This window comes from Diplotaxodon limnothrissa, linkage group LG18 (genome assembly GCF_057381915.1).
Source record: "Diplotaxodon limnothrissa isolate DT_005_m linkage group LG18, D_limnothrissa_male_GT1.1, whole genome shotgun sequence".
In the NCBI taxonomy this organism is placed as follows: domain Eukaryota; kingdom Metazoa; phylum Chordata; class Actinopteri; order Cichliformes; family Cichlidae; genus Diplotaxodon; species Diplotaxodon limnothrissa.
This window is the reverse complement of record NC_140613.1, coordinates 9,764,990-9,777,522: the sequence shown is the minus strand read 5'-3', so window position 1 is coordinate 9,777,522 and position 12,533 is coordinate 9,764,990. Positions and strand designations below refer to the sequence as shown.

At 42.5% G+C, this 12,533-nt stretch overlaps 1 protein-coding gene across 1 annotated transcript in view; it reads right to left on the bottom strand.

The window, feature by feature from the left end:
• st6galnac5a (ST6 (alpha-N-acetyl-neuraminyl-2,3-beta-galactosyl-1,3)-N-acetylgalactosaminide alpha-2,6-sialyltransferase 5a) overlaps window positions 1-12,533 on the bottom strand; it is a 73,626-nt gene that overhangs the window by 24,463 nt on the left and 36,630 nt on the right. Inside the window, exon 3 of the mRNA XM_085377156.1 lies at window positions 838-1,250. Coding sequence (XP_085233282.1) covers window positions 838-1,250 — 413 coding nt within the window. The remainder of the gene's footprint in view (window positions 1-837; window positions 1,251-12,533) is intronic.

The following is a 12,533-nucleotide window of genomic DNA, read 5'->3' as shown; positions in this document are numbered from 1 at the left end:
ATAAAAAGTTTGCTTGAACAGAAAACGGAAAAATCAGAGACGGGTTCACAATAAAGATGAAGGAGCTCAAAAGACAACAAAGATCAAAGAAAGATGGCTGAGAAGAACAAACGATGGCTGCAGAGGACAGTTTTAAGCATTTGGTTTCACTCCATTACAAGATGTTCTTTGCACTGTGAGTTTTGTCTTTTACATAAGCCCAACTAAAGGACCAACAACAGCACAGACAAACAAGAGAAGCCAAAGTTAACATATCTTTGGTCCCGCATGCATTCTTGCAATGCAAAAACTCCACATAACAAAAATGCAACACTATTCCAGCATCATTATCAGTAACATGAGCTCATTGTAAAGCATTCGCCGTCGGTAAGTCGTGCACCAAATTCATCAATTTACTAATCTTTGTGCACTATGCGTTGGAAAAGTTTGGACAAATTCACAAGAGAAATATGGCTGAATTTTCTGCTGATGTAATAGCTGAAGAAGCTGTGAAACTTGTAGCTTGAAAAGTATTGACTGTGCTGCCCTGAAGGTCAGATGAATCACACAAGTGAATGAAATTGGTAGTGACTGAAAATCTTTCCTTGCTTTCGATACAGTATGTGGGAGGGACTACAGCCTAGTGGCATGTGGTTGATTTCCACAGGGATAGTGACACCTGACTGATCAGATAATAACGCATTTGTACAAACTATAAAAATCAACCTGTTAAGTTTGTTTAAGGGCAGAATGATTAAAACTTTATAAAACTGATTAAATATTAATTAAATTATAGCTTTAGCTGAACTATTATTAGACTCCTGATGATGATGGGTTCTGATGCAGTGACGCCCTCACCTGTCCTTGCCGGTCTCCTTCTTGAAGAGTTCATCAAACTGCAGCATCTTCTGCCAGGAGATCATGTAGACTTTGAGCTTGGGGAGCACCTCTTTCATGAGCCTCAGGTTGTTGTACACAAGGCCCTTCCCATCATGCCTCATGTAGTTGCTGGGGCCCCAGAAGATAAATACTGTGTCCTGGCTGGCGTTGAGCAGTTCGTTGCGACTTCTCAAGACCCGCTGCATGCTGGAGTGTGCAATGACACGCAGGGAGGTGCGGTGACCGACGTCACGGGCGTAACCTCTGGCGGTGGGAGCGTCGTTCATGCGGATCACGCACTCGGCCCGGTCGATCTCTTCACCTCGACCGCCTCCAATGAGGTGACCTGAGCTAGTCACCAGGGTGCAGGTGTGGCAGTGCATCCTGAGAGGCTGAGTGAGAGAAGAGGGCAAAGAAGAAGAAGAAGAAAAAAAAAAAAACCAAGTAAGCAAACATGAACTTTCTCACAATATTTGGCTTCCACATCCTTCCGTGAATACCCCTGAAGCACAGCAGCAGAATTTCTGTTCGTTTTCTGCAGTTATTTGTTTGTAAGTCTACAAACTCTTTTTTCCACAAGTCAAAAATGCTGTGAAGTTCTGTTTAGCCTTGGTTTATACAGAGAAATGCAAAGCAGACAGAAATGCACACCTAGGGGAACTTTGGTAAAAAGCTTCACAATGTATTTGAGGCAGAAAATGCTTTGTTGACAAATGGGTAGCGACAGAGCCTCCTGGGTATATGTAGCTTGTCATATTGCTTTGCGATTGGTAGAAACCCTGGGGTCTTATAAAGGATTCACCTTAAATCTTTCTCTCACTCCCACACAACAGAAAAATGTGTGTTTACCTCCAAAACCAACACCAAGATGCAGAAAATCACCTGCAATACTTTATGGGAAACTCACAAAACATTATATTGTTAAAAAAATACAGCACACAGGACAACCATGTCAATAGAAACAACTATCACAACAATATTCACCATTATACTGACAGCTGTAAGGATAGCATAAATACTGCTTTTGCCTGATGAACATGAGGGTATTTACAACATGAACATATTTATTTGAATTCATTTCTACTTTGTAGATGGTGTTTTTCTTCTTGCTCCTGTCCATATATGAGCTGCCACAGCAGAGCTCCTTTTTTCTTTTGCTCTATTATTAAAGCAGCGGATTATGTTCATTTCCAGGCTTGTATTTTTGGACTCTAATACAGCTGCTTTTCACAATTCACAGTTAGAAGCATTTTTTTGAATTTTACTTTACATGCTGAGCCATGGTGCAGCATAAAATAAACAAGCTCCCTTGCCCTCCCTTTACGCCAGCTTAATTCTGATAAAGGAAGGATGGTGAAGGGTGTCAAAACTGGCTTTAATATTTGGAACTTTGGCCATGTGTTATACTAATATCCATCCGCGTAACAGTATATGACAGAGAATAAGGAAAATAAGTAATTAATGAATAGCGAATGAATAGGTCTCTTGTTCATTTTAAATTACATCTGTGTCTATGACTAAAAACATACAACACCACGGCCCGCTGATGTAAGTGTGACCTCTTTTTCACTACGGCATGCACATAAATCATTTGCATAGCCCTATTGATATATGTAAAGCTGCCCTGCATGTTGTTGGTATGTATGAAGCTGCTGCACATATGCTTTGCATGTATTTGTGGGCATGTCTGTGATTCCCCCCGCACTGCCACACATACACAGACACACACCCCTGCACCGAAAATCAATGATATGCAAACCAGCCCTGCAGAGCCCTCTAATGTGCCCTGAAATATCACCCCAGCTGATACGTGTGGTAGTTATTTACACTCTTATAGCCATAACAAATTTACATTTTCCTGGCATTAATAAGAACAAATGATAATAGCCTGATATGTGTGGGGGTGGAGCGGGGGTGGAGGAAGATGTGCCATTATCGTCGTCATCTGCCGACTTTGACTTAGTGGCAGATTAGTGGCGGAGCGGGCTCATCTGTTTAATGAGACCTTAAGGTGCAGGGAGAAAAAAGGGGGGGGGGGGTGTGACAGAAAGATGGAAAAGAGGCAGGAACGAAAAGAGGACCACAGAAGAGGTACGGAAATCAAGGATATGTAAAGGAGGGAGAGAGAGAGGGCCAAGAGAGAGATAGATGGAGGCACAGAGAGCCACACTGGTGCCATCGTGTTTGATGAAATGTTGAGCTAATGAGGTCCTGGTGGTCTACATCATCACCAAGAACAGCACCAGCATCCATCAGTTCCTCTCGTCTTCCCCTGGCCCTTCCTCTCCCACCTGGCAGAGCTTTGACAGCTAATCTGGCTGAAGAGCTGCGACACCAGCGGAGCAGGTCAGAAATCCCATTTTTACCCAGGGGCTTTTAAGTGGCTCTATAGACCTTATTCTCTCCTCCTCTGTCTCACGGAGCATTTAAGTGGGCCTTGCTGGCCAGAATTGGCCTCTTTGGGGAGCTCGGTCAGGCTATTACTAAGAAATAAGCTGCATGCTTTGGACGAGGTTCTCCATTCCAGTCGGAATTACATGACCCATCCAATATGGTGGTTCTGGGTTGAGGCGATAAAGTCCAGGTAAACTGTGGTTTACCTCGAGATGGGACGCGAGCGCCTGCTGACTCCAAAGAACCGAAAATATCTTTCACATCCAATTTATCCTCGAAACCCCCCTGAAATTCGAACTCCATTTAAAGATTCATGCAACAAATGGTTTATAATTCAAGACACATCTATCATTTATGTCTTTGAAATCGCTGCCTTTGTTCCTCCTTAGTGAACAAAATGCCTTTGAACATAATTAAAAGATATGCTACATTTAAACTTTGACTGTTAAGAGTTTTTCTTTCTTTTATCAGTTTCTGGTTACAACACCTGATCAAAGCTGTGATCAATAATGCAACTCAGTGAATTTCCCAATCCTGATTATGTTTTGTCTTACCAGCAGTGGGGAAAAGACACAGATGAGGGGAAAAAAAAAATCAGAAAAAGTATTTTCTGCTGTACCATAAAACAGTCTAGCTGCTCTGATTAAAAGCTTTTCTGATTTTTCCAGGAATCTTTTTATTTTTGAGATAATTCAGCAGAATAAAAAAAAACTATTCCACTGAGCCACAGTTTCTCTATAAAAGGGTGATTTTATATAAAGGCTGGGAGGAGTCGTTCTGCAGTAGGTATACGACAAACTGTGCAGTTCTTTAGGGAGTGAAAGGTAATTTTATCCAATTTCAGTGGTACTTCATATTTTTCTCCAGCACAATTTAAAGGAAAATAGTCTACTTTTAAGCCAGTAGTCATTCACCAATCAGCTATTACAATAAAACCAGCTGACTAATACTGTGTAGGTCCCCCTCTTGCCACAAAATAACCGAGGCACCTCTGGGAGGTATGGCGATTTCCAGTGGTTTGTAGCGCTGGTGACAAATCCTTTCAGTCCAGTGGGTATGGGAGGGAGGGGCTTCTTGGCCTTTAACAATCTTTGAGTAGGTGTTATGTGTCAAAGCACCATTTACATACCAGCAGTAAAGCTGCTTTGCTTTTGTGGCGGTTGGGAGTACAATAATTTTAAAAACTGCAAAACACTGGTAAACACGAAACTCTAGGCCCCTGACTGTTACTCAAAAGCAGTGTGTATCTGGGGCCTCTTAACATCTCACACAATTTCATTTAAAAAGGTAGCATTTCACACACAAAGAAAGATTTTTGATAAGTCTAAAATGTTCGTCTTCATAGCTGAACATGACCTGCAGATGCTTTTTTGTTGTTTCACTTACATCAGTTCTCTAATAAGCCTTTAAAGGAATCACCTCAGTCTGTAGGCTTACTTGTGACTCTTTGAGTTTCCAAAAGTAGAATGAGAGGCAGAGCCTTCAGCTCCCAGCCCGCTCTCCTGCGGAAGCAGTTCTGGCTTAGGAGACAGACACCCTCTCTACTCCTAAGATTAGACTTAAAACTTTCCTTTTTGATAAAGCATACAGTTAGGGCTGGAATCAGTTGACCCTGAAGCATCCCTTACTTATCCTGCTATAGGCTCAGGCTGCTGGGGGTCTTCCTGCGATACCCTCTGCATTTCTTTTCCACTCACCTCTTTTCACTCCCCAGGTGTTTATACACCACGGCTGTATGTTGTTAAATTTGATCTCATCTCTCACACAGTCTGTGTTTTGTTGTCTGTCCCTATCCTCTCTTTCTTCTCTCCTCTTTCCCCTCACTCTACCCAACCAGTCAGAGCAGATGACTGCCTCTCACTGAGCCTGGTTCTGCCAGAGGTCTCTTCCTTTTACAAAAGGAGTTTTTTCTTCACATCATCGCCTGGTGCTTGCGCATAGAGCATCACATGATTGTTGCCTTTTTTTTTAATATTGTCCGGGCTTTACAGTAACACTGATACATCAGGGATTTTCCTAAAAACTACTTTTCAGACACTTACACAAGAAAAAACATCAGCAAACAAATCATTGTTATTTACATTTAATAGTCTCAACTTTCACAACGAGCAATTGTTTACAGTTCGCAGCTCCCTCTAGTTGACCTTCACTTTCCTGTCGTTCCCTCTCTGCAGCACTGCTTTTGCTACCTACTGTGCTGCAGCTATTAGAACCTGTCCTCATCCTCAGGGTGTCAAATACTGGCAAGGTATCGAAGCCAAAGGACACCTTGCGCATATCTCTGAGACGCCAGCGGCTTTGGCAAAACTGCAATATTTGATGCCCTTGAAAGAAGAACATGCTGGCAATTATAGCCATGCCGTCTGAACTGCCAAAATGACTTTGGCCTGCTGAGAATCAAGCCAATCTAATGGTTTGAAGAAATCTGATTGTCTGTTTGACATTTTACCAGTTCTCTCCAGGTAGATTTCATTACTGACAAGTGAGGTGCTGGATCCAGTGAAATAAGTGCCGGTCCCAGTCTGGGAGGCTCCAGCTCCTATTCTAGCAGGATCTGGGACAAATTAAGCCCTGCAGAAGAGGACATAACAGAGAAGTTGAGACCTCAATCTCTCTTATATTAAACCTTCATGACATCCTGAGAGCTTGTTTGGATTTTTTTAAGCCAATGCAATGACTAAGCAACAATAAACAATTTTATCTATGTATTATTTCAAGGAAACTCAAGGTTTGCAACTAACTATTGATTATTTAGCAATGGTTATTTTTGCAAAACAGATTCTAACCGTATTTGGTGAAAGTTAAAATCTAAAACAACCCATAAAAAGAATAAAACTATTCCAGCATAAATAACTTCCATTTAAAATCATCTCACGTTTTTTTAATTTTATTTTATAGTAAGGTGTTTCTCAGAGAGATGAAGGATAACCTTGTCCCACTTGTGGGACTTGCCGTGAACCTGCCGTGTTTTTTTTAAAGCCCATCCATCCACGGTGTCCTAGTAAAGGAACAAAAACAACAACATGCACACAGACAACAGCCAGTCACTGTCTGATCTGTGCTCAACCTGCCAGAGCGACAACCCAGAGCGAGGAGGCCGCCCTCCTCTGTTTCCTCATTCTGTCTGCATCTGAACACTCCGCTTCCACCGGGCCTGTCCTTCACGGGGCTGCAGGAACAATCAGTACCTCCACACCACACAACCCGCCTGACTACCTGACCCGAAGAAAACATGGCTGTCAGAGCTGGGTGGGGGATTAACTTTGAGGGATGGTGGAGGTGATGAAAGAGAGAAGCAGTTCAGCTCCAGACCACCTGGGGAGGCGTGAAGAAGGAAACGGAATAGCTGGGTGGGTATTTGGGGGCCATTACGGTCTGGTGTTGAACTGAATAAACATGATGTTTGCCATTCAAGATATATTTCTTGTCATATTAATGTCCTTTTGATCTTGTGTGTGAGTCAGAAGGCTGGCATTATTGAGTGACATTTGCAAAGTATATATAAGAGTATATAAGAGAGTATAATTAAATGGAAAGAGGAATACAAGCCGCGGTGGACTCATATAATCACTTATGATTACGGTGTGATTGTAGTTGAAAAAGACTGTGTGGCACAGCTACCCTGATTGGCTTCGTGGTCAGCACTCACAGCCCCTGGCTGCCCATGGGTAACACAGGCAATAATTGGTGGTTAAAACTCACATGGGTCTTAAGGGGGCATGAAATCAGCTTTAATTCCTCACCCGACTCCCTTCCACCATCCCCCTGCTCAGCTCTGTCCCTTGAGGAATACTTACACTGCGCTGAACCATTACGTCTGACGTATGCCATTCCCTCTCAGAGCGGAGAAATAGCATTCAAGTGTTGTTAATGATTTCATGTGCATGAATGCGATGGGAAGGGGGTTGGGGGACGAGCGAGGGCTTAGCAAGGATGCGGGGACTTCAAGGATGCGAAATGGAAGATATGGCCGGTAAATGTGAGCAATGAGAGGCAGCAATCATCCAGCCCAGCGGGATGCTGTCTGGCTGTCTGGTATTGCCCACAGATGCTACAACAGAGCAGAGCCTTTTTAGCCTCCTCCAGGCTGACCTTTAGGCTTGTCAAAGATCCCTTTGTTTTCTATAGCCTCCTCAGAGGAAAGCGTTCTACAACAGTCAGGCCTTAATATTAGCTTGAGGAAAAAATGCTCATGAGGCCTTCTTAGAAAAGAGCCGAAGGGGAAATTATGACGTCAATTTAAATCTCTTTTTTCGCATGCCATCCTGCTAATGTAGACTGTGAAAGTGACTTCTGTCTTCCATGGCTCATTAATGACTGATGGGTCATATTTCATACTGTAGTGTCACAGGGGTGAGAGAGATACAGTCTGTAGCTGTGCAAAATTTAAAGACATTACAGACATTAAGGAAGGCGTTACAGAGCCAGTAGAAGCAAAACCAGCTGTCTGAAGCTATAATTTGGTCCTGCCTCCATCAGATGCGAAATATTTATCTGTGCATGTGATTATTTTGGCCATGCCAAGTCTACCACCTAAAGAATCATAGCACTTGCTTTCGTCCTACCGACCCACATAAGCATTCCTCAAGCAACATATATGAGTGTTTTTACTCCTGAGGATCAAGAAAGTCAGCTTTTGAAGGTAGACTGTATGTAGCTGGTACACATACTGAATTTTGCCAGTTTCACATTTATTCCAAAACTGATAGGTTACAACGAGAAAACATAGTTAGATACATAAGATAAGATAAGATAAGATAACCTTTATTAGTCCCACACGTGGGAAATTTGTTTTGTCACAGCAGGAAGTGGACAGTGCAAAAGTTATGAGGCAAAAATTAGAATACAATAAGAATAAATACAGTACACAACTGTACAGAATAGAATAAAATAAAATACTATATACAGTAGAATAAAATAAAATAAATATACAATAGATAAAAATAGAATACAAATACAAATACTATATACAACTGAGTAAAAATACAACGATGACAGAAAGGATTATTGCACTTAGTATTATTGCATATGTATGGATGTGTGTGCTTGATCAGTTAAAGTCTTTATTATGGAGTCTGACAGCAGTGGGGAGGAAAGACCTGCGAAATCTCTCCGTCCCACACCGTGGGTGCCGCAGTCTCCCACTGAAGGAGCTGCTCAGTGCTGTCACAGTCTGCTGCATGGGGTGGGAGATGTTGTCCATCAGGGATGACAGCTTAGCCGCCGTTCTCCTGTCACTCACCACCTCCACTGGGTCCAGAGGGCATCCTAGAACAGAGCTGGCCCTTCGGATCACCCTGTTCAGTCTCTTCCTGTCCCCAGCAGAGATGCTGCCGCCCCAGCAGACCACACCATAAAAGATAGCAGAAGCCACCACAGAGTCATAGAAGGTCTTCAGGAGTGGGCCCTCCACTCCAAACGACCTGAGTCTCCGCAGCAGGTACAGCCTGCTCTGCCCTTTCCTGTAGAGGGCGTCTGAGTTATGAGTCCAGTCCAGTCTATTGTTCAGATGAACACCAGGTACCTGTAGCTGTCCACAGCCTCAATGTCCATACCTTGGATGTTCAGTGGTTGCAGTGGAGAATGCTTGTGCCTGCGGAAGTCTACCACCAGTTCCTTGGTTTTACTGGCGTTGATCTGGAGGTAGTTCAGCTGGCACCAGTCCACAAAGTCTTGGGTCAGACCTCTGTACTCCTTGTCGTCCCCATCAGTGATGAGGCCGACTATTGCAGAGTCATCAGAGAACTTCTGCAGGAAGCACTGGGTGGAATTGTGGGAGAAGTCTGCAGTGTAGATGGTGAAGAGGAACGGAGCCAGAACCGTTCCCTGTGGGGCCCTCATAGAAAGCTTCATTTACAGAGGACCAGGGAGCCAACTATTGACCCATGCATAAGTGACATCACAAATGCATATTCAGTCACTTTAAAACACAACTGCAGGTCATAAAAACTGATTTCACATTACTGGTCACCACAGCCAGCTGGAATATACTGCATGCTCCTAATGTATTGTTATAGTTATTGTTTAAAGAGGGCCAGCCACCGAGTGTCCTGCTGTAATTTTAATCAGCACAAACTGGCAGAATGTCAGCACATTTCTGAAAGAAAAACAAATACAAGTCTCAACTGTTTTATTGCAGTTCTGATAATTAATGAGTAATATTGCTGAATAAGCTAGAATAAATATTTTGCTGTGAGTGGGAAAATAATTATTTTAGCCATTTAGCTCCATTCTCTCTTTTTCATTGAGAACTACCTCCTGAGTCTCCCGGTGAACTGAAGCCATTTCCAATAAAACAGGAATAATAGCAAACTGGAAATGAATAGGAAGTAATAGAATTAATAGGAAATCAAATCCTCTGTATAGAAGCTCTGCTAACACTAGTATCATAAGGCTCTGACACTGATTTTGCCAATAGCACATGAAATGAATAGCACATTTGTTTTTTCACATTTTAACTAACGGTTACCAATTAAAGTAATAAGACCTGCTAGGGGTTTTGCTAATAATTGAGAAATTGAAACACTGATTTGGTAAAGATGCTGTAGGGAGGTGGGGCTCAATACCTGGCTGCTTCAATGTGCATATCAAAGTATGCTTGGCAACAAGTGTCACCTCAAGGTGTTATATATTATAAGGCAAAGACACTACAATAATACAGAGAGAAAACACCAACAATTATATGACCCCCTATAAGCAAATGCTTTAGCAACAGGAGGAAAAAACTCCCTTTTAACAGGAAGAAACCTCCAGCAGAACCAGGCTGGCATCCTAGACCTATTGCATGTATCTGTGTAGCCTGTATAATTATTGAATGTATGTGAATGATAGCTAGACTAGGGAAATCAAAGTAGAAAAGAAAAGCACTATAAAAAAAACCAGTCCAATTACAGTCATAGCAAGGAAAACACTGAAGAAAAAAAATCTTTCACTAGATGGTAAAATAGTTATGTGAGACCGAAAGCCAAAATGACACTGGAATCTGTGCAGCCATGGCTAAATATGCAGCAGAAACAAACCATTACAAATAATCTTCCAAGCAAAACAAACAGAAAAAAGCCATCTGAAGTCAGTTGTTCTGGGCTAAAGAAATAATAAATCTCACTGGGATTAATCCAGTGTATACAACAAATGATAATACATAATTTTATCATTCATTAAAATAGCCGATGAAAAAGGCCTAAAATAAATGAATAAATCTGATAACCGACAAGAAAAATACCCTAAAATTTGCTTCATTTCAAAGCTTGTTTCTGCTGCGAGCACCAAAATGTGCAATTTATGATATGGGATGATTAGAAGGAGAAACCGATGAGGGCAGAAATGGAAGGAGAAATTGGGAGGATAAATAAATCTTTTTTTTTTTTTTTTTTTAAAAATAGGGATGGTGAGCATAAAAGAATGAGTGAACAGAGCATAAGCAAACAGAGAAACAAAACACCAATTAGAGCCTGTAGGAGCAAAGGAGGAGCGGACTAGAGGGGCGGTACGGCTGCAGTTACCAATTAGAGTAAAATCTCAACAGCTGCAGGCAACGGCAGAGTGGAAAACAACGAATTCAGTTATGTCGGTAAAGGCTGTGTATTCAGAGGGGGAAATCAAACCTGCTTCTATTGTGCTGATGTGCGCTGACACACATACACTGGGAAAAAAGAGACACTCCAGCAGGTTGAGAGCTGCAGGGCAGAGTCGATGTAGGAGGGCTTGTTTGGAGCTGTTTGTCTGGCTTGCACGTTTGACCAGTCATTAGGGAGAGCCGAGGTGGGAAGTAAGCCGAGGACTAATGAAGACGGGAGGAGGAGGAGGAAGAGGAGGAGAGAGTGGATAACGAAACAGGAGCAATTAGGGAATCCGGCGGTCAGCAGTCATACTCCAGGTTGACAGCTCCTGTGGCTCTGATGCTCTAGTCTTAATTAGGGCAGAGTTTTCAGTGTTGATCTTTAAAGAAGACGCCTTTGATGGAGGGCAATTATCTACTCCAGAAAAAACGAAAACCAACATCTGACCTAAAAAGAGAGTAATGAAAATTCACTGATGAAGCCTGAGAGTGGTTTTTTTTGGGATAAGTGACGTGGCTGATGATCTTGTTAGAGGAGCACTAGTTGAAATGAAAGCTGATATCATCGAGAGTGTTTGAAGAATAGAAGGCACCGGTGGCGGAGCTCTGATCTTCAAAGCATGCAGTAGTGTAAAGAGAGCCCTTTACTGTGTGGTGTGTGTGTGTATGTGCTGGGATGGGCGGGGGGCATTAAACACTTACAGTGTCTACAGAGCAGAGATTTAACGTGCGTGTTTGCGATCAAAGTAACCGTAAACGTGTACGGCTGTAGGAGAGGGATGCAACAATTTAGAGGACATTGTTCTAAGTCACGCAAACACCAACAGCAACAAAAAGCTTCAGTAGCACTTTTAAACAGCTGTTAGGATGCCTGGGTCGTTGACCCAGGGTTTTGAGTTTATTATATTATTTATCATTTCTAGTCTTTGATTTCTAAGAGTTCTGTCTCTGTGTAATCCTTAGTTGCTGTCCCTGTCTGCTATATCCCCGTGTCCAGTCAGTGTCTGTGTCTGCCCTGGTCTCACGTCTCTGTTCCCTCTGTTGTAGTGCCTGCCTGTGAGTCTGTGTCTGTAAGTTCAGTCTGTGTTATGTTTCCTGTTTTATTTTGAAGGTCCATGTCTTATGTTAATGTATCTGGTTTTGCTTCCCCTGTTTCGTTAGGCCTGATTTGCCCCAGCTGTGTTTCCCCCCTGTTGCCCATTCCCTGATTGCTCCCTCTGTGTATTTAAGCCCTGTGTTTCAGTTTGTCGATGTCGTGATCCACCCTTATCTTGCTGTGTGTTTTGTTTGCGTAAGTTTACCGGCGTCTTAGTTTTGTTACCCTTTTGAGTTTAGCATTAAAGCTGTTTTGAGTTCACGTTACGCCTCCGAGTGTCTGCACTGTGGGTCCTATTCCTGCCTGCACACAGCCTTCACATAACAGCAGCAGCAGCTGCTTTCTAAAAATCAAGGTCAGAAACAAAAATACTTCAGACTCACAAATTGAGCTACTGAACCCACACCTCAATAGCCCAGCAAGTGAAAATCAGAACCTTGTGCCGTTTTAAATTTGTAAAAATGGCACATGACGGCATAAGATGAAGTGCAAAACATGACACATTCCACTATGTTATTATTAATTTAACAAAAATTAAGCCAAAATGCAAAAGCAGCGTGTGGGAAACTAAGTGTACCCTCACTGATTCCACAGGAATTAAAAGAGTAAGTAGCAGCCAGATACTGC